This window comes from Photinus pyralis, unplaced genomic scaffold (genome assembly GCF_008802855.1).
Source record: "Photinus pyralis isolate 1611_PpyrPB1 unplaced genomic scaffold, Ppyr1.3 Ppyr1.4_LG2, whole genome shotgun sequence".
NCBI classification, from domain to species: Eukaryota; Metazoa; Arthropoda; class Insecta; order Coleoptera; family Lampyridae; genus Photinus; species Photinus pyralis.
The window spans coordinates 17875756-17898602 of record NW_022170403.1 but is presented as its reverse complement, the minus strand read 5'-3'; the positions used below and the strand labels follow the sequence as shown (position 1 = coordinate 17898602).

The 22847-nt window shown below is 36.7% G+C and overlaps 2 protein-coding genes across 5 annotated transcripts; both read left to right on the top strand.

The window, feature by feature from the left end:
- The first annotated feature begins 1112 nt into the window (after nt 1-1112).
- On the top strand, nt 1113-14404 carry LOC116164868 (serine/threonine-protein phosphatase 2A regulatory subunit B'' subunit beta-like). Of its 4 annotated transcripts, none has more exons than XM_031479113.1 (10): nt 1113-1362; nt 1451-1733; nt 6465-7043; nt 7090-7397; nt 7442-7863; nt 10713-10981; nt 11031-11219; nt 11267-11346; nt 11410-11434; nt 13692-13834. In XM_031479113.1, the coding sequence occupies exons 1-10, from the start codon at nt 1199-1201 to the stop codon at nt 13701-13703; spliced, it is 2331 nt and encodes a 776-aa protein (XP_031334973.1). In that variant the 5' UTR covers nt 1113-1198; the 3' UTR covers nt 13704-13834. The 4 variants fall into 4 exon arrangements, with proteins under 4 accessions (XP_031334973.1, XP_031334972.1, XP_031334971.1 ...); XM_031479112.1 differs by having other exon boundaries at nt 11410-11446; XM_031479111.1 differs by lacking the exon at nt 11410-11434 and having other exon boundaries at nt 13692-14404.
- Nucleotides 14405-15000: 596 nt separating this feature from the next.
- LOC116164867 lies at nt 15001-21001 on the top strand. The gene is made up of 2 exons (XM_031479110.1): nt 15001-16554; nt 16635-21001. Exons 1-2 carry the CDS (start codon nt 15418-15420, stop codon nt 16656-16658), a joined length of 1161 nt encoding a protein of 386 aa, XP_031334970.1. The 5' UTR covers nt 15001-15417; the 3' UTR covers nt 16659-21001.
- The last annotated feature ends 1846 nt before the right edge of the window (nt 21002-22847 follow it).

Genomic DNA, 22847 nt, shown 5'->3' with positions numbered 1-22847 from the left:
AAGCAAAAAAGTAAAGCATCATTTTTTTCTGCATATATGGAGCAAAATGGCGCGAAAAATATTGCAAATAAACGCATCAGGTGCAAATTAGTTGCACGAGTTTCACCTCTGTGGATCAACATCACGCGAAAAATTCTGAAGGTTAATCTAATTCCGACAAATTAAATAATTTGGCCATTACGAAAATTAGATTGCATCATTTACGATATTGAGTTTAATAAAAGAGAAAGTTGGGCCGCTATAGGTGTAGCCATCTCATCAATTTTATAATACTACGAAGTTTTCCCAATTTCCACCGATACGATAATAGCATGAATTTTCTTTCGATTTAGAGAACATTACAGAAAGCGTTATAAATCATTCAGTGTAACATGTGCGAGTTCATATTTCGAGCGGATCGTGATCGAGTTTTCAAACTGACCTCATCGATTTTAAACCAATATACGACTAATCTGATGAGTTAGATTCGCTTAAAGGAATGAATTCAGACACCATCGGCCAAGAAAACACCCGAATCTAATCCGAAACGCCCTAAATGGAACTTATATGTCTTACGTTCATTATTTTTTGACGACTTTTTTGTAAGTATATGCCCAAGTGGGGGCGATTTCAGATTTTATATAAAGCACTCTGTCAATGATGGGACGAAGAAATTTTTTGATAGCCGAGTTAGGGTCGAGTGTAGGAATGGCATTTTGTGTGCGTACCACTTCATTCGTTGGGGAAATATTTTGGTTATCTCATTACAACAATTTATTTAATCTCCACGCAACCGCAACTAGATATCTATAAAGAATTTTAAAATTAAAAGCTGTTAATTGCGGTCACTTAAGGAAATTAGCGCAGGCATTGGATATCTCGTAGTTCAGAAGGTTTGTTCATTCTTTTCCAGCATTATTATGGGAAACTCAACTCATAGGTAAACATGACAAACGAAAAATGAATGAGAATTTCAGTTTTTTCAAAATTAAAACGTTAGTCGGCGTCGGGGTCGTTGCCATGGGAAGTTATTCATAGATTTTCTGGTCTATTATCTAATCGAATTCAATAGTGACCATACCAATTAATCAAATGTTAACAATGGACCTAATTAACTTCTTTTTTTCCTTTCAGCAAACGATGGTAATAGTCCGGTGGTCGAAGCGGCGATCGATAAGCGAACTGAATCTCAGAAAACCATCGGACTGAATTGGACAATATGGCAACGACAGCGAGACGACGCGACCCAGATGATGACATTGCGGCAATAGCAAAACAGATATCCGACCAAGCGGAAGCGATCTATCAAAACTGGAAATCAAGAGGTCTGGCACCTGCCGAATTAATAAACTGCCATGCCGCCGGAGACACATCGAGACTGGAGTAAGTCATTCGCCTCAATTTTAAATTTAGACCACAAAATTAGAACGTATATAACATCGATTCTTATTTTCTCTTCCTTTACGTATAGTTCTATGTTAAAACCGCAGACGCTAGCAAAACCGTCGATTGAACTTTTGGCGCAGGCACCGACGATGGACAACAGCAAACTGCAGAAGCTCGTCAAGAACTTCGTCGTCGAGGATAAGGCGAGACTTGCAGCTAGGAACAAGAACATGGCGTCCAGTATACAATACGCTCTACAGAAATTTGAGAAAAACACGCAGCCGGAAGACGATTTTGTTAAGAAAGTACCGGCGCGGGCGAATTTCTCTAACGCCGTTTCGGTATCCACGCCCACTCCTGTCGTCCAAGTAAGATTTTTGATTACGATTAAGATTTTTATCGCATTTGTCTTCGTTAGTGAGGGGCCTCGACGCCAATTACCGTCTAACACGCACGATTCTAATATACACTTAACGCGTTAATAGTTTCCAACCAAGTTCTGGTCGCGTACCAACTACGAGCGGAACCGGAGGTGTGGGAAATCACTAAATTCGTGTTCACCTTTGAGAATGGCACCTAAAATTGCTTGGCACGTGCATTGATTACTTGTTGCAGCTGTTAACTCGATAAGTCTCTGGAGAGTCGACAATAGAGACACTTAAAAGTAGCATTTCCGTGTCTATTACCGAAGGCTCCCTAACTTCCTCACAGGTCTATCCTCCCGGCGGCGACGGCGCGCGTTCTTTTTCCATAAACCTTCAAAGGCCCTCTTTGCTTTAAGTAAAAGTCAGTTTAAGATTTTTTATTACCTGGCGTAACGCCAACTTGGGGGTTGTGAGATAAATGGGTCATTTCCACAAATCCACGGTAAGCCCACCTTTTGTTCGAGTTTTTGCCTTAATTAACCATTCCGCTTAAGATCAAACGAATTCGGTTATTTACTTAATTAATAGCTACTTCTTTCGATCGTACGTTTCCGAGGAAGGTAGGTTGTTTTTGTGGCAATTCGAAACTACATACCAAAGTATTGATGCCATAAAGCAGAATTAATGAGGTGCTTGTAAAACTTTATAAGCCATCAGAGATTTTTTGATTGCAATAACAGCCGTAAACTGGAACGTTAACAAAATATACTCGAGATGAAAGCGAAACTTTAACTCGATTGGTAAACATGATAAGGATCTCTTATAAAATTGATGAGATTATTGTTAGGTACGAAAATGCTTCGGATGTCCTAATTTTTTTTCTATACTTCACACTCGTGAATAGTAGCAAAGAGTATGTAATGTAATGTAATGTCAGAATAGTTAGCACCTCCTCCAAACCAAGATCTAAACAAATTTTTCCATAATTCTGGTCAAGTTAGACTAATTTTGATCAGCAATAAAAGGTATAGAAAGAGAACGAAATTTTCCAGCTCAAAATTAAAAATTTGCTGTGGCTAGCACAGATACCACCCGCATTCCTGCGCATGCTGGTGCAGGATTCTGCCGTTTTATGTCTAAGAATATGTGTACCAAATTTGGTTTCAATCGGTACAGCCGTTTAGCCGGAAATGAGAGTGCAGATGGACCGACAGACCGAAATCATCGAGATTTTGTTTGATATACGGATTCTTGGTGCTCCAAAACGTGTATTTCCGTCAAAAAAGTGGGGTCATTTTTTTATGCCAATGCAATACCTCCCTTACTAACGTGTGGGTGGTAAAAATGGTTGCTTCATAATTTTTTTATAATTAAAGAACATTTTGAAATGCAAAAATATGCCAACTGAAAGTGGAGTGGCCATGTTTTGAATTTCAAAGTTTTTGGTCAAAATGATTTTTAATTAAACATTTTTAAATTTTTGTTTGTTGACGAGGGTGTTAGCTTTTGTGATATTGTGAACTGGTGAAAATGTTTGGAGTGAGTATTATTATTAGTGGGAGTAATTGAAATAGATGTGTCGTCGTGTCGATAACTGCTTTAGTATTACTGTACCTGTAAAATTTTTGCCTCGTTTTTTTGCGCTTATTTAGGATCTCGGTTAGTGTTTGAACATTATGAACAATAAAATTTGATAAAGTTCATGCTAGCAAGGCTAGCGTGACAAGAAATAACTCCTTTGTTGGAATTGCGGAGAAATTGGGCATTGGGCAGAATCGATGTCGGAAGTCTCGTAGGAGATTTGTGTTTTTTGAAAAACTTCGTTTTGTTTAATTATTTAATACAAACAGGTACAAAAATATAAAATACATAATCAGTCAAATACACCGGTATCCCCGTTCATTTCTGGTGGCGCCCCCTTGTGACTCCATCCAAGTATTCCAGTAGCGTCTCATGCGATTGCCCTCCTCCTAGACGAGCTGACATTCGGTGAAGGTGGCCTCGATCAACTTCCAAGAATTCCAAAGAATTTATTACACGACTTTTGATTAACACTTGAAATAAATCTTGGGGCGCCAATAGAAAAATCTGACATGAATAATTTATCCGGGTCGCACGAAGGTTTGGAATAAACATACAATTAATTGATCGACAATGGCAAGAAATTGTCGTTTCCGTGCATATTGGGATTAAGGTCTTGGTGTATAAATAAATTGTTACTACGAACACGTTTGGGTTTCAAGGTGTAAAACATTTCGTTGTGACAGATTTCTAGGGGCAAGTTACGTAAAAAACCAATTTATCAATCAAAGTTGTGCATCCATTTTGTTTATATGAAGTGCAACAAGTTTACGAACGAAACGGCTACCGGCAAAAAGGTTAAAGACAATTAATTCAAGCTTTTGTTTTACTGTTAAAACCCTAAGTTACAAGGGGACATTTTTGACATTTATGCATTGCGGAACATCGGTAATTTATTGCTGTGAATAACTCAAAGTAAGTCTGAAGCATGGTTTATTCCTAAATCAAATTGCGTAAACCATCTTTTGAAATTAATTAGCAAGCCAATTCAACTGTGATGTATTGTCTAAGATGTTCCATTATACAATTTTCCAAATTGTTGCTCCATTCGAAGGGAGAAATCCAACGACAATTGAAGAAAATTGCAACGCATCGATAAAAGTAATTTTTTAAAATTTTGGTATTGTATAAATCGATCGTTTTTAGGGCATTTTGTATGAGGAATTTGCATTTGAATTCATTTTTAAATTTCTGAAGAGGTGGGAACATATTTGTGCATTTTTTTATAAATGATAAGTATACTCAGGTCAAGGTACGTAATTTGAGAATTTCAAGTCAACGTATATGAGTATATATTTGAGGGTGATCAAACTAAAGCATCAGATTTTTAAATTTCAGATTATAAGGGAGGATAAAGACCCAACGTTCTGCAAGGTATGAGTAATTTAAGGTTTATTAATTATTGAGCTAGCCGTGGTGTTAATTATTTCATTGCAAAAGATTAATTGTTACAGTGAAATTATGTTTTACAATTTAATACACAAATCTAAATAAACAATTTACAAAAGCGATAAAATTGAAAATATGATTCTAAAAGGAAAAACAACATTGAGATACAAATTCGAATGAAACGAACTAACAGCGCTTAATAAATAACTTAATAAATTGAAACATTTTCATATACAGGGTGTTCCGTCATTCTTTTTGGTGTTTATGCTGAAATAACAACTACATGACGTTGTTTACAGAACAATATGTTTCTAAAAAGACGGGTAATTTGATTATTTCGAAAAACAAATGTTGTAATCGTGTTTTTATTTATTGCAAAGATTTATTTGATTCATTTATGGTTTTTCTAATTTACTCGGTTTGGCTTTTGAAATTTCGTTGGATATTCTTTCTTAGATGCAAAATTTGGCCTGTTGACGTTGTCGTACTAGTTGAAGTTCTTCGATTTTCATAGAACTTTCCCCAGTAAACACCTTTGTATCCGTTTCTTCCTTTCTACTTTCTAACCCCATCGAATTATTGTTTGTACCTTTGAGTTTAAATCTCTGTCTCAAATAATTTTTTATTTCCGCTCTACAAGATTCCTTATTTTTCCACATTGTAATTAATGACTGCAATATCCTGTATAACCATTGCATCAGATGACGGAATGCAATTACATCAACTAATCAGGTTTGGTTTTCCGTTTTTGGTTTTAATCTTAGATAGTTTTGGAACAGGCGCGCCGTTACAAGAATGATGCCAAGTCGTTGGGCACACGCCAAAATTGTAAGTTCATTTACTAAATGATATAGCGATTGTGTTCTCACATTGTCGTCCATCTGTTATCATTCAGCACATAGGTATCTAATTGATTTTCAGTTATACCTTATGGTAGGCTATATTATGTTGTTTATTTATCTTCATGTTTTCTTTCCTTTTTGTTTCTACAGGTGGGTTGCATGGTAATTTTTTTAAATGTTGATTTAGCTACCAGTTTCCTCTTATTGGCATTCCAATACACCCCAAGAGAGTTGCCCCTTGGAGTAGAGGTTTTTTTTTCTTGTAAACCGCATTTTGTGTACTTTTATGTGATTTAATAGGTACCAAATGGTGTAGTAGGTCTCGCAATTTATTGAGATCTGTAGAATACTTTTATATTTCGACTATCTTGGGCAAAATTCGTATTGCAAACTATTAGAAATTCAAGTATTATTGCACCTATGTTTGTTAATCGAATTACCTACTAGTAAAGGAATTTTAATTGTTGCCATTGTATAGTTCCTCACAATAGCAAAAGAACAGCGCTATAAAATTATGCAGTTTTGGCCTTCACACATCTTTGTTTGTTTCAATCACCGCTGGATATTTTATGTGAAATAACTTCTTTACTTTTTGTTGTTTTAGATGGTATTTTTAATCCGGTTATACAATTTGTGTAGAGAAGAATGTTGTTAATTATTTCTCAAGGATTCTGGGCGTTATTTATGTTTTTAAATCGCTAATCGCAGGAAATGTCTGATAGATGCATCTAATCACAACAGTAACGTGTATGACAATTTGGTAACTTCCAGATAGACCACATGCCCAATTTTTTACGCTCATCATCTGTCAATTGCCCACATTAACACCCACTTAAACGTGCTTGTGTTGATTACCACTTCATTTACACTTGCCATTAATTTTTTTGCGTTCACATAAAAAGTTTTATTTCTGCACTTTCAGGTATCACCCACGAGGCCAACAATAGGCCAAAAACCACAAATTTCTCCAAAGCCCCGTTTCGCAGACACTATTGAAATCACCTTACCCGCAGATCTTCCCACATCAGGCCACCAAACATGGCCTTTGAAAAATAAAGTTATAACCACAGATGCTGTTAAAAAGACAACGGCTACTGAAGTAAAACCGTCGACTCACTACAACACACTTCCTTCAAAAACACAAGCGTACATCGATGAAGTCGCTCTGGAGGAGAAACGTTTAATTAACGCCTTAAAGAACGGAGTAATCATCACCGAAGAACCACCTCCAAATGTAATTCCAACCAAGTCGAAAGAAACAGAGCGTGAGGGTACAAGATGGGGGTTGCGCAACGTTAAACGACCCGAGCAACAAGTTCCCCATCCAGAATTAACAACCACCCAAAGACAACACCTCAGACTGAATGCGTCAAATCCCGTTCGGCCATTTTTAACCAAAGGATCCGTGGCCGAGCGAGTACTAATCTTCGAACGCTGTCCCAGTGATTTACTATTAGACAAGCGAGTGCGAGCGCCTATTATACAGCCAATCAAACCTCAGGTGAGCATTGAAACTGGCCCACCGTCTTATTTACTTTCGACAGCAGGTTCCTTCGAAAGAGCAACAGTTGCAGCACACCACGTTACAAAGACACGTCAGGGCACATCGTAACGTTCACATACCACGCTTCCACTTTCCACAAGGGAAACCTAGTCCGCCCGATCAACTGGATACGGTCATCGCGAATGTCACCGCTGCATTTGCGACAATTGGCGACAGAGCGTCTAGGGAGCACTTTGTTCAAATTACCAAAGCGTGTCAGCTACCTCTCTATTGGAAGACCCCACTGTACCTCGCCGCCTGCGCGGATAAAGGCAGTTGCACCTTGGAGCAATTCCTTACCTTTTGGAAAACGTAAGTGTTCGAGCTGTAGATCACCATCTAAGTGATTGTTTCAGAATGTCCACATCGTGCAACGATTTGGCTTCTCGTTTCATTTACATACTCACGCGCGGTCGGCGTTCGTGGTTGGGACCGGAAGACTTCATTCCTCTCGTCCAGGACGTCGTCGAGACCCATCCCGGTTTAACATTTCTTAAGGAAGCCACCGAATTTCATTCGCGCTACGTTCATACAGTTATCGCCCGCATTTTTTATTGCGTTAATCGATCTTGGTCGGGCCGTATTACAACGCCCGAGCTTAGGAGGTCGAATTTATTGAATGTAATACAGCTGCTGGAGGAGGAGGAGGACATCAATCAGATTACTTCGTACTTCAGCTATGAGCATTTTTATGTTATCTACTGCAAATTTTGGGAGTTGGACCGAGATCACGACTTGTATATTGATAAGCAGGACTTAGCGAGACATAGTGATCATGGTAAGTGTACAGAGACACACAAACTTTGAATTTGTTCACAAAATTTTGGATTTTTATTTTTGGGTCGAAATGAAAGCTCCCAATTGGATTGTACGCTTTGACTTTGGAGTTAGGATTCATGGTGACAGTTTACATTTCGGCTGTTTGAGTTTCATGCTCCAAACCTGAAATTTGACCACAAAATTCTGAGTCTTATGATCATTTGTTGGTTGAAACTATTCTACAAGTCTCACTAGTAACCAGGGCCGAATCTACATATATTGCGTCTGTGGGTTCCTCGAAATCGCCCCCCCCCCACACCTCCCAATTGAAAGCACTTACCCCAACCAAAATTTATTTCTAGAAATATGCAATATTTTTTACTCTCTACAAAAAGTGTTAATACGTTTTTCTTCCTTCTAATTTGCTCACGGCCAGTTGCACAAAAAAAATAATCCGGTATTAAGACATTTGATTGGCTTTATATTGCAATAGGCAGCCAATGTCAAAATTCTTGTTTAAACTCGGATTTGGCAAATAATGTAGGATTTTGATTATAATTCGCTTTCCTGCAACCGGCAGTCGGAGATTTAATTAGTACAAACATGTCTTATATTAATTATGAGATTTATAGAGTGTTATTGAAACAAAGTATAATATCTGTAGTTCAAGTTACAAACAAATACTGTATATTTTTTTATTTAATCATTTATTTTATTTATTTATTGTCCCCCTCTTGTTCTTGGCCCTCTACAGGCATTTGCCCAATTACAGAGTGACCCGCGTAATGTTTTTTTTGGAGGTGCCCCTGCAAAATGTCTTAAGTTGTTCTATACTACTCCGCTATTTATTTATTTATTATCTAATAATGTGCTACAATAGTAATATTATTATTTTCTGCTGCCATCGTGTACGCGTGACGTGGTGTGGATTGTTGTGGCTGCACGCAATGTGACTGATAAGCGGCGGACCGGCGGCGGTCAAGCAGCAATATGCCAAAGGACTGAAATCTGCACCCACTATGGTACGGGAAGGGCTCCTAGATCAATTAACTCTACTCGTTATGCTTTTGTTGACTGTTCCAGCTACGTCTACGTCATGTGAAAGGTCGTTCAGCGGCCTCAAGCGACTAAAGACGCACCTTAGATCAACAATTGCAGATTATTGAAAAAGATGTGGGTTTTATTTTTCCAATTTTCCGTGTTTATATGAAAAAAATTGAAAACTATAATACGGTTGATTGGCGTAAAAAAAATTTTCTACAAAAAACTTGAATACATTTTTGCTCTAAAATAATTTGGGGAGCCAATAATCACATGTTATGAATTTTACATTGAAATCCCTATGATGCGTTACGCAAGTCACCACCCTGTATACCTGTCTTCAGTATGCATACCTCTCTTGCTGAAATCTACATCTCTCTAAATGCGGGCCTTTTGGAACAAACTCGGGCCTTTTCGGTACTCGGCCCCCCCCTGCGAAATATACTTCCTGCCCGCTGCCATGGCTGAAAAATTCTTACTTCGGCCCCAGCTCTACCACTGAGCTACACAGTCGGTTTAATTTTTAGAGTAATATATACTCGTTTTTTATTAATATTTCCGCATCATTACATCAACGGGCGCCCCGGTTGGGCGGTGATGCGGCTATATCTAATTTTATTTTTAAGAATATATTTACGTGATTACGTAATATTTACAATGAGCCCCCCAGGTAGGATCATGAAATTGATAAAAATGGCTAGAGAGCACCTTAATTAAGTGTTTTCAACAAAAAAAGTGTGCGGTAGAAGTCCTAAATTTTCCACAATCTTAATGCAAAGTTTACATAATTTCATCGAGATGTGAGGTTATGTTAACTCCATATTTCATGATTACTTTTAAGTTTGTGTGTTTAAGAGTTTGGGTAACATTCCAAATTTAATTTTTTAAGAAGTTATGGTATTTTTCGGAACGACAACTATGGGAGCACTCCATGGCGACTCGCATTTTTCAATTATGTTGGAGTCCAATAGTCGGTTCAGTTTGGTCTTTAGCTTCTCTGTTTCCTTGCTGCAGTGCCTGTGTCAATTCAGTTTCCAGCATATGGAGTCGGGTTTCCCTCAGATGTTCTCCAATTAATTTTGACAATGATCCTTTCTGCTCATGGTAAGCATGGTACCTTCATCGTCTCTTAGAAATTTCAATGACAGTGGTAACAGCTTCAAAGTCGAGCAGGTATGTTTTTTCTGGTTGATCAGCAAAATACCAAACTTGCCGGCGACACTGGCGTTGGCCAAAAATGAATTTCCAGCAGTGTTTTGTTGGCTTACAGTAACTATGACCTTGGAGGAGTACGTTGACATTAATAATCGAAACCTTCCCATCGTTTCCCTTCTGTACCGTTGAGGAGCTAGACATAGCTTCTGTATCCAATTTGTAGATAGGAGTTCGTGAATTGGCAATGTAGGTAAAAAAATACGGACGGCCGTTTTGACATCTCAGTTAGTGATGAACCGAATTGCATCAAATTCAATATGGGCATGGCTTTGGCCATATAATACGCAATGCAATTTGACATTCATAGTGCACTTTTCACATCTTGACCATTTATGAACCCTGTTTTTAAGGTATTTAAATGAAATTTGATACTGGGCACTTGGAGTAAAAACAAATCCAGTTTCAAAATTGGTTTTTGCACATGCTATAGCCATACCCAGGAGCTCATTTGCTATATTTGTTTACACGTTTATATATTTACCATAATTCATATATAATTTAAGCTCCTTCGGCACAGTGTATGAACCAAAAGCAATTTCCCTCTAATATAAAATATATATGTAATAAAACCAAGAAACACAGGAATAACAAGGAGGGAATGAATTCTTCCAGCTTTATCAACTCGAATCATAGACCGATTATTCAGCGGGTGCGTAACACGCGGACGTCGAGCGAATCACGAAGAGAAAATGTCCTATACCGAATTTGTGTGGTTTCTATTAAGCGAAGAGGACAAAACGCATCAGACCGCAATCGAGTATTGGTTTAGGTGTATGGATGTCGATGGCGACGGCTATCTGTCGATGTACGAGCTGGAATACTTTTATGAAGAGCAAATGCATCGAATGGAATCAATCGGAATTGAAACTTTGCCTTTTCAAGTAAGCGGCACTTACGCGCACGTCTAACGCTAACGCTTGTTCTGTGTAGGATTGCTTGTGTCAAATGTTAGATATGGTGAAACCCAAAGTTCCTGGTCAGATTTCGCTTAGCGATTTAAAGAAATGTAGAATGACGCCTATATTCTTTGATACGTTCTTTAACCTTGAAAAATACCTGGATCACGAGCAAAGAGATCCATTCGCCTCGCAACGTGATCACGATATCGATGGACAAGAGGTTCTGCCTTACTGTAAGATAGTAATAATTACAAAATTTGTCTGCAGATGTCCGATTGGGATAGGTATGCTGCGGAAGAGTACGAATTGCTGGTGGCCGAAGAGGGTAATGACCAACAGGACAGTCTGTAAGTGTGTATTCAGAAAATTTAGAATTACAAGTGAGATCTTAATCTTGACTTTAAATTTAGGGATTACAGTTGCGGGTTTGACAGGGTAAGAGTTTCGGTATGTGCTGTTTGGCTTTGTTTTCCTAACACAAGCATTTTTCTAACAAAATGTGGGCTCCTCGTAATTGTGAGAGTTCAGTAGGGAATGTTTTGCTATAATCTAAAAATGAAAATAATGATGAGACTTACGAAGCTATTGTATTATGGTAAAATCTAAACATTATTTTATTCGAAACCCTGAGATAAATCTCTGAATCATAGGAATTTTTTAACCATTTTCTAAGAATTCTGTAATTCTTACATGTTGTGAGTTGACTCCGGATTAACGTGAGAAAGGAATTTATTGAAATTTTGGCAAAAAGACTCACAATTCTGCGAAAAGTCCCAGAATTACGGAAATAGTTCCATAATTCTGAGAGAAAAAAAGACAACAGAATTGGGAAGGATGATTCCAGAAATCTGACAAACAACCTCAGAATGTCTGTATTAAGAAATTTCTTGCCATTCTCTTATAATACGGAAATCTGATCAAAAATCTGATCTGAAAGAAAAAGTTATTCCGTACTGCTGTGTGCATTGATCCAGGCCAAAAAGAACCATGCACAAGACGCACACCTAGCTAGCTCCTCAAATATAACTTTGCCCGGTACAGACCCTCACCCCTATACAGAAAAATGATTTAATTCTGACCTTAAAATTTTGATTCATGGCAAGATCAAAATCCATAAACTCCAAATGGTCATGTAACTCCATTTTGACTAACACTTAAAATGAATTTTTTTAGCAAAAATCAACAAAATTAACTGTAATTGAACATGAAACTTCTCTGTTTGTCAATAAGAAGAAAAGAGTTCGAATGAACACAACTTGCGTGATATTACCACAGATCTACACATACACAGATTGCTAACCTTATACATTTTTTGGGAAACAAATTTAGGTATACTTAAAAGCGCCCTCTATTGCGGAGCAGTATAATCATGTACCGTTTAAAACTGTAATATGACGCTTATGGATTTACGCATTAGATGTCGCTGCAAAACATTTAATGCGGTAAAGTGTGCATATAATCCAGTTTAATTGTATTTTTACCAGGAAAGTTGTGGGGTAGTTTTGATTTCTTTGATTCTATATGTTTTTTGGGGTGCTGAATCCGAATCTGAGGTTTGCTAACAAAATTTCATGACGCAACATTGAAAAAAATACAAAAAAAGTTGAATAAGATATTTTTTTAGCAGTTTTGTGCTTACAACTCGAAAACTATCAACTTTTCGAAAATAACCTCCCTATCTTATATCTTATCGGCGTGGTAAAGAGTGTAACGTTAATGATGGCAGAGATATACATAGTTTGTAAGTATGCCTTTGCGGTTAGCAATTTGTAAAGACCTTTAAAGCCGCAAATAGTGTCCGCCAACTTCAAAAAACCTTCACGATTCTTTAAGAACCTGCCCTATGTTCGTGTGTATCTGTGACCACAGGGACCCGCTTTTAATATCTCCCTTACGACGAATGAGTAGCTTCAGTGTTAAATTAAACAATTATGGCTCAACGTACCTCCTATCATATCATACCACTGTAATAGTACGAATATTAAGGAATTCGAATTGTGCAAACTTTAGCGCTTTAATTTTGTTTCAGCGACATCTAACGCATAAATCCATAAGCGTCATATTAGAGTTTTAAACGATACATGTTTATACTGCTCCGCAATAGAGGGCGCTTTTAAGTATACCTAAATTTGTTTCCCAAAAAATGCATAAGGTTAGCAATCTGTGTATGTGTAGATCTGTGATATTACAAAGTCCAATTTTATTCTACCTAATTACTAATTAGGCCCACTACGTTGATGAGACAAAACAAAATTTTGATGACATTATAATTAGGCACCAAATTCATTCCAAATATCTTAAAACCAAATACAACGTCCCACCTGATATTGTTTACACAGCAGTACATTTTTAAGAAAAAGTGTAACTAATTATTTAGATGCAGATCAAGAAATGCTAAATATGTGAAATCAAATTTTCCATTTGTGGTGGAGCTCCACAACCAAAATACACAAGTATTCACATTTCTTCTTCCCAGTAATCCTTCGCATTTATTGAATTAACAAATTCAGCAGGAATGTTACCACATTTTCCATGAAACGTAAAATGAAATAAGCAAGAATGAGAAAGGGAACGTGCCTTAATAAAACACAGCAACTGTTGCTTATTTGTACTTGGAATGCAACTTACTAACTTGAAGCATTTGAAGCAAACTTTTAAAAAGAAGCATTTTGTTTAGCAAATATCATTTCAGCTCGTTCGATGAAGGGAATGACGAAGACCTTCTCTCGCAGAATCTCGATGTTGTGCTGGACGTATCCGACGCTCCATGTGGCCTTTCAGACGATAGTGATGAATGTAGTATTTAGCGAGAACCAGTTTGTCTTTTTTAATTTTGTAGTTTTGTGGTAGAGACGTTTTTCTAGTCCGTTAGTCGTAAAAGGTGATTACAATAAAATTTTGTTAGGCAAAGTATTTTACTTAGAAGAATGTGCTACTGTTGTAGTATTTATTGTTTTTATATATACATTGATATTATAATGAGAGCGTTAGTGGATAGTAAATTATCGTGGTAGACGTAATTTTTGTATAGCCCTTACAAAGTAGATTGTTAGAGAAATATCCTGGTTTCGTTTTTTGAAACTGTTACACTTGTAAGAAAAGTCGTTATTTTTCGTGTTGTATTTAATGTATAATATTTTGTAAAAAGGATCTGATTTTTGAAAAATTTTTAATGTAAGTATGGAGGTGTGCGAATGTGTGTCTCATTATTGTTTTGAAGGGCAAACTTTAAGACTTTACATTAGCAGCTGTTTGTTAAAATATGTATAGTTTAGCATATTAACTTCATTTCAATCAAAAAAGAGTTACTAGTCATTTTCTTCTAAAATATTTATGTCTTAATTTGTGTATGTTATATAGAAATTTGTTTACTTTATAGACCTAATAATATATACTTGGTTTTCATCTGTTTTCATATTTAGGTAGCAGGACAATTTATTAGTAGTACAGAAGGTACCAGGTTGACGGTTTGGAAAACTAACAATGAACTACAAGCATGTTTGGGCAAGTGACATCTACTCCCTAATCTAATCTATGGATAGTACTGTTAATCCTTTATATCTTAAGAATCCTATTATTTGTGTAGAGCTGTGTATTGGGTATTGATCCTGGGTGATTTTATGCCAACACCAATCGTCTGTGTAAGGAACCATAATGCCAGCCATATGTAGTGCATGTATCCGGAACTGTTGTGGGCACTAATACAAAAGAATTTGATTCGTTATAAACTTACAAAATATGCATATCTGCTCACAGATGATGATTTGAGACACTTGTTAGTTTAAAGTTCCGTTTTCTCTTTGTTAAGTACCTTCTTCCGACACCCATCCTTGAGATACTCACATTTAAAGTTTTAACTCTTTCAGCACGGACGTCTGGTCTCGATTCAACAATCTTCCCTTTGTAATTACCTTTTTCGGACACTCCATTCTTCAGGATTTAAAGTTTTGAATCTACCATTAACTGATGCATCTCGTTCAGATCAACCCCTGTTTAATGCAACAATGAATTTTAAATTTAAGCGCGCTTGTATATCGCGCTAGTTTGAGTAGGGATTCGGCGCACGCAGAAGTTTCTTTTAGTTTTAGTAGATTGGTAGAACCGTAGAACGAGATTGCGTTGTTGTAAAAATGGCGAGCATTAATGTAAATTGTTCTTGTGCTTTTTACGTACAAATAAAATATTAAAAGAAGAGTAAATCTTTCCATTTGGTCCTTCGAGCAACGGATTCCTAAGTAAGAAGTCAAGAATCAACATTCGAAATAAGTTCATTGCAACAAGCAAACAACGACACGATTACGCCATCAAACGCAAGTACAGCGGACCAGTCAAGTAAAGGCCGATCCCTCAAGTAAGCATCCTAACATTATTACGTTCACGTTCAGTATTCATTTTATTACCTATCACATTCTTTAAACATGACGAATGACGAATTGAATCTCAAAAAACTTGTGCAGAAAAGAGGCATTTGTAAAGCCCAACTAACGATGTTTGACACTTATTTGAGCGGGTTAAATACGGAAGAATTAACCAGCACCGATTTAACTAACATAGAAAACAGATTGCAAAAGTTACAACCATTTTTTGATTCCTTTAACGATGTACAGAACGAAATTGAATGCTTATCAGAGCAAATCGACGTAAACGAAAGGCAATTATTTCAAGATAACTTTTTTCATTTGACAAGTCAAGCTAGCGACATTTTAATAAAAGCTAAGGAAAGCAGTATTCAATCGCGTTCTGTGCAAGGGCATGAAAACTGCGATGATCGCAGTTGCGATACGAGTTCACATGTTACACGTAGGAAAAGTACCAGAGTAAAATTGCCCACTATTCAATTGCCAACTTTTGATGGTTCATTTACACTATGGCGGGAATTTTATGATTCCTTCAATGCGTTAATACATACAAATTCGGAACTGTCCGATGTGCAAAAACTAACTTATTTAAAGGCTTCATTAAAGGGTGAACCTGCTGGTTTAATCAGTTCTTTGCAAACCACGCATGAAAATTATCCTATCGCATGGGCACTATTGCAAAAACGTTACGACAACAAAAGGCGCATTGTAAACAATCACATAAATTGTATGATGGAAATGCCCACGATGACACGTGAATCGTGCGAATCATTAAAACAAATTATCAATATACAAAGTCACGTGCAATGTTTAAGGTCTCTTGGCCAACCTGTGGAAGCGTGGGACGCCATTTTGATTTCAATAGTTACATCTAAACTCGATTTTAACACAAATAAAGAATGGGAAGCAAAGCTGAGTACGATGGAAGGTGAAGCAAAAGGAAAAATCCCATCATTTGAAAGTCTCTTGTCATTTTTAAACAATAGATTAAGCACATTAGAAGCAATCAAACGAAAACCTAGTGACATCCCTAAGCAATCACAAAATTATGTGCGTACCCCAAGATCCGAATCAAAATCTTTTCATGTAACTAGTTCCTCATGCATTCACTGCAACAAAGACCATTTAATTCAAAAATGTGACACATTTCTAAAACTTAATGCGGAGGAGAGAAACAAAAGGGCTAGAGAGTTAAAGGCATGTATCAATTGCTTGCATAAAGGCCATTTTTTACAGGACTGCAAATCTAAGTATAGTTGCAAAAAATGCAACAAAAGGCATCACACAGAATTACATTATGACAGAAACGACAACCCTAAAGGTTCAACTCAAATCCCTACCAAGCACACTTCTGTAGTTCAGGCCAATGAATCAGAGCCCAATGAATCAGAGTCAAATGTTTTAGTTTCACGAATATCGTCAACTCCCAGGGATCAGGTTTTATTATCGACGGCAAAGGTATTGCTTGTACATAAGAATGAAACGCGTGAAGTTCGATGTCTTCTTGACTCGGCGTCACAATCAAACTTTATAACGGCAGAAACATGTGAAAAATTAGGTCTCACACTCGTTCCGATTAAGATTAATGTAATAGGTATCAATCAATCAGCTATGACAATCTCCCACAAAGTTAACATTACTCTCAAATCTCGAATAAATGAATTCACAGTCACATTTTCATGTTTAGTAGTCCCAATAATATCAAATTATTTACCTACGGAATCGTACCCAGTAAATGTTTTCCAAATCCCATGCAATTTAAAACTTGCAGACCCAGACTTCAATAAGGCTGCTCCAATTGATTTACTCATTGGTGCCGATGTGTTTTACGACTTATTATGTGTAGGTCAAATTAAACAAGTTAATCTCCCAACCTTGCAAAAAACAAAATTCGGATGGGTAGTATCTGGGAAGATAAGCACTTTAAATCAGAAACCTGTACAAAACAGCCATACTTACCTCACGTTACAAGAATTGCATTCAAATGTTGAAAAATTTTGGCAAATTGATGAGTTCATAGGCAAAGCAAGTGTTTTAACTGAAGATGAAAGGTATTGCGAAACGTTATTCAATAAAACAACATCGCGTGACAACTCAGGCAAATTTGTAGTTCGAATTCCATTCAAACCGAATTTCAAAAATATAGGTAATTCATATGAAATAGCAGAATCACGACTCCACTCACTAGAAACACGCTTAAGTAAAAATCCAACTCTGAGGCATGATTATACTAAATTTATGCATGAATATTTCAAATTAAATCACATGACCAAAATCAATTATGACAAGCATCAATGTTTCTTTCTTCCGCACCATGCTGTGGTGAGAGAAAATAGTAAAACCACCAAGCTGAGGGTTGTTTTCGATGGCTCATGCAAACTAAAGTCGGGTATTTGTGTAAATGACGCCCAGTACAAAGGACCTACAATACAAGACGATTTATTCTCTATAATAAGCAGATTTAGGACGTATCAATTCGTATTAAGCGGGGACATTGAGAAAATGTATCGGCAAGTCCTCATACACCCAGACGATAGACGCTATCAAAGGATATTATGGAGAGACTCTCAACATGAACCACTAGCCTGGTACGAACTTAACACTGTCACGTATGGCATGACTTCAGCACCCTTTCTGGCGACTAGATGTTTATTTCAATTAGGGATAGATTGTGAAGCCAATTTCCCTGTAGAGTCCCAAATCATAAAACATGATTTTTATGTTGACGATATGTTAACTGGTTCGAATTCACTTGAAACTTTAAAGCAAATAAAAGACAACGTTGATCACATTTTAAAGTCTGCCGGATTACATTTAAGGAAATGGAACAGCAACGTTACAGATTTAAGAGATACCAACTTAAGTGAAACTGTAATAAATGAAGACATTCAGAAAACATTAGGGATAAATTGGCACCCTGATGATGATAAGTTTATCTATTCTACAAAGGCTTTAACTGCATATACTCATAACACTAAACGCACCATTTTGGCGACTGCCGCACAACTATTTGATCCTCTCGGTTTGTTAGCGCCCACAATTATTATAGCCAAGTTCATTTTGCAGGAGCTGTGGCGTTTAAACCTAACATGGGACGAGACCGTTCCGTTAGACATTCAGACAAAATGGCTCAGATACAAAAACGAATTGCAGACAATAAACCAAATTCATATTCCACGTCATACTTTAGTCATTAAACCCATTGAAGTTCAATTACATGCATTTTCGGATGCCTCCGAGAAAGGTTACGGGGCATGCATTTACTTGAGATCTATCAATAAAAATAATGAAATCAAAGTGATGCTATTAGCAGCCAAATCTAGAGTATCCCCATTAAAAAAGACGACCATTCCTAGACTCGAACTGTGCGCAGCTGTATTGTCGGCTCAATTGACTAACAAATTTAAACAAATTTTAAATGTCGAAATAAAAAAGGAATACTATTGGTGTGATTCACAAATAGTTTTAAGTTGGCTAAAGGCACCCAGTGAAAAGTGGAAGACTTATGTAGCCAACAGGGTATCGGAAATACAATCTCTAACAGACACAAATAGTTGGCATTATGTACCATCCGCAGATAATCCAGCAGATTTAATTTCGAGGGGAGCTTCTCCCAAACGATTAGCCACATCTACGTTGTGGTGGAACGGACCTAATTGGCTCAATACATTAAATGATCAGTGGAACTTTCCATGTCGTGAACTTCCAAACGATTTACCAGAGTTAAAAAGGCAAATTCAATCCTTCCACATTACGTCTGAATCAACTAAATTCCCAATTGAAAATTACTCCTCGTTCGAAACATTGAAAAGGGTGATTGCTTTCTGTGTGCGTTTCAAAAACAATTGTCTAACACCTGCCCACGAAAGGAATATTGGAGCACTATCAATCAATGAAATAAAAAACGCTCTTATGATAATAATTAAACAAGTACAATCTGAAACATTTCCTAAAGAACTGGAAAGATTAAAGCAAAACAAGCCCTTAAGCTCAAAGAGTACCCTGTTAAGTCTTACACCATTTATTGATTCCTCTGGAATTATCCGAGTAGGCGGAAGATTACAACATTCTCATTTCAAATATGATAAGAAACACCCCATAGTGCTACCCAAAAATCATCACCTTACGAAAATTTTATTTGTTTCCGAGCATAACAGACTACTGCATGCAGGAGCAAAATTATTGCTAAGTACGATCCGCGATCAATTTTGGCCAATACATGGCAAAAATACTGCCAAACTGGTAGTGCGTACCTGTATTAAATGCATCAGATTTAAATCAAAGGTCAACAATCCTCTAATGGGTCAGTTGCCAGTGCAACGGACAATTATCATGCCACCCTTTCATTCAACAGGCATAGACTATGCGGGTCCGTTTATGATTAAAGACAAAAAGGGCAGAGGCAGTAAAAACTCAAAATGCTACATTTCTTTATTTGTGTGTTTTTCCACCAAATCAATGCATCTTGAATTAGTCACCGATTTAAGTACAGAATGCTTTATCGCTGCTCTAAGACGTTTCATTGGTCGTAGGGGTAAGCCATTACACATATTTTCTGATAACAGCACCACATTTGTAGGTGCCAAAAATGAATTACGGGAACTTAATGATTTTCTACAAAATAATGTTATTGCAATAACCAATGCGATGTCCGTAGAAGGTATTACCTGGCACTTTATTCCAGCTCGGTCGCCCCATTTTGGCGGGCTTTGGGAGGCAGGGGTGAAAAGTGTCAAACATCATCTAAAAAGAATCATATCAAACGATTCATTTACTTACGAAGAGTTCAGTACGCTAATAATTCAAATTGAGTCAATTCTAAACTCACGTCCATTAACTTCCTTAACAAATGATCCTAACGACCTGGATGTCCTCACTCCCGCTCATTTCCTAATCGGCCGTCCATTTACAACAATAGCAGATCCAGATGTTACGGACATTCCTACAGCAAGACTGAGCCGTTACCAATATCTTCAAAGCTTGAATCGACAATTCTGGAGAAGATGGTCGAAAGAATATATTCATGAGTTGCAGCAGCGAAACAAATGGAGACGAAGTGAAAATAACCAACTGAAACTAGACGACATCGTTTTGATAAAAGAAGACAACTTACCTCCAGCGAAGTGGAGCATCGGAAGAGTCATTCAATTGCATCCCGGTATCGACAAGACAGTGCGTGTGGTAACTGTGAAAACCGCATCTGGCACGGAAATCAAACGAGCTTGCTCAAAATTGTGTGTGCTTCCAGTTGGAGAATCTAAAAGTGAAGTTAGTAATAACTAAAATTAATATTGAAGATAAACATGAATTACTTACTTACGTCGTTACTTACCTGTATTTGTATTTTATTTAATGTGACTTTATGTTGTTTATCTGTGTATATTATGTTTTCTCATGTTTTGGTTATCATGTATCAATTTTTAAATCCAAGGATTTCAAGGCCGGCGGCATGTTAATGCAACAATGAATTTTAAATTTAAGCGCGTTTGTATATCGCGCTAGTGTGTTCAGTAGGGATTCGGCGCACGCAGAAGTTTCTTTTAGTTTAGTAGATTGGTAGAACGACATTGCGCGTTGTAAAAATGGTGAGCATTAATGTAAATTGTTCTTGTGCTTTTTACGTACAAATAAAATATTAAAAGAAGAGTACATCTTTCCAGTGGTAGTTTTTATGATAATATGCAATTACGTATTTTGTAAAAATTGTGAAAATTTGTTAATAGAATATCCTCGAGAATATCTCAACCGAGTTCTGTTTGATATTCCTGTTTCAGTAAACAATATGCAACTTTAGCTCTCGCGCAATATTTCCTTTTTTTCCCTGTGGTTTTTCTTCCGGGGGTTTTTATTCCGGGTTTTTTTTTCCAGGGGCGTTTTTTCCGGTACCGACATAGGACAGCATTATTCCAGAATAATTTATGCTGCTGCAAAATTTTTAATGTATTACCAGACGCAATTAAAAATATCCCTACCTTTAGACAGTTTAGGTTAAAACTCAAACAGTTTTTACTCCAATATACATTTTATTGCTTAAGTGACTACAACTCGTTATCGAAATAAAAAGAAAACGCTTTCCGTAGTTATGTTGGCATGTTAGTATATCTGTAGATAATTTTATTTTTATTTTTATTTATATTGTCTCATTATATTTACATTATGTTATATTGGTAATTTGTCAATCTTGTTAGTTGTTATTCTTTTCTATGTAATGTAATTGTAAATTTATGACAAATATTGCATACATTTCTGTACGGAATGTACTGGCAATATAAAAATATACAAATACAAATACAAAGAATGTGAACTTGGATGTTGTAAATATTGCTGAATATGTATTAATTTCTAAATTTTCTCTAAAATACTGGAGGTGTTTTATATTCGACTTTATTTTCACTCGGGTATGTAAATAATTTAAATATTCAAACATAATGTTTTATTACAAATAATGGACGGTATTGATGTTGACTACATTACGTATGGTCACAGAATGAATTCAAGTGGTTACCAATGCATAATCTTACCCCTTAACCAGGTAAACGGTAAAACCCAAAACGGGTCGTCATTAGTCCAAACGTAATGAGTTACAAGAATGCAAAATATGCACATTGAACGCAAGATTACTAACAGGAGGTTTTACTGTACATATACAAAAATAGACATAAGTTTGTGCATAATGAGGACTTACAGCACAAGAAGGCGAAAAGATTTCTCTGTACCGGTATCTAAACTTAAAGTATCCCAACAGTCACCCAATAGCATTGGCATTAAGCTCTTCAACAACCTCCCCAGCACCATGAAAAATATAAAGACTTTCAGGGAATTCAGGTTAAAATTAAAAAAGTTATTAGTTCAAAATGCAATCTATAAAATCGTCGAATTCGTAAACATCTGCAAATAAATTTATTTACTTTTTAATTTAAACTTTGTAAATTGCAAAATCTTATTCTTTTACTGTCTTGACTAGCCCTTACACAATGTTAATCCATTGTCAAAAGGTAACAATAAAATTGAATTGAATATTAATGTTGGTGACATACCATACCATGCACTGTTAATATAATTATGTAAAAATGGGACAGTTGTAAATAAATAATAATAATAACATACTGTAACGTGATTTATAAATTCGGGTTCGATTTATATCAATATTTATTAAACAAAACTAAAACACTATAAAAACTGTACAATTTATATCGACTATTTATATCACACACTTCGCAGTTTATATTTCCGCGCTCGATGTTTCATCCGTACTCGATCTCGTTCGGTAGTAAACTGAGTGCGATGTTCGGTCCGCAACCATTTATACACGCAAGCAATGTAAGTCCAGAACACTCGCGTAATTACCGGATAAGTCTCGAATATTCCTATACAAATCCCACTATCGCGGGCGTAGAAAATTCCAGAGCGCCAAAGGCGACGTCATGTCTGGAGCGTTTCCGTTACAATACTTAACGTCGACAACCTATTTTTCTTTCGCCTTTAGCGAA

What these genes read in the sequence shown, in the direction of transcription:
- LOC116164867 (XM_031479110.1), top strand. Translation starts at nt 15,418, where the DNA reads ATGACGAATGACGAATTGAATCTCAAAAAACTTGTGCAGAAAAGAGGC. An exon ending in AAAGGGCTAGAGAGTTAAAG is followed by an intron (nt 16,555 to 16,634) that starts GCATGTATCAAT and finishes ATGCAACAAAAG; the next exon opens with GCATCACACAGAATTACATT.
- LOC116164868 (XM_031479111.1), top strand. Translation starts at nt 1,199, where the DNA reads ATGGCAACGACAGCGAGACGACGCGACCCAGATGATGACATTGCGGCA. An exon ending in CGCCCACTCCTGTCGTCCAA is followed by an intron (nt 1,734 to 6,464) that starts GTAAGATTTTTG and finishes CTGCACTTTCAG; the next exon opens with GTATCACCCACGAGGCCAAC. An exon ending in AGCGAGACATAGTGATCATG is followed by an intron (nt 7,864 to 10,712) that starts GTAAGTGTACAG and finishes GAATTCTTCCAG; the next exon opens with CTTTATCAACTCGAATCATA.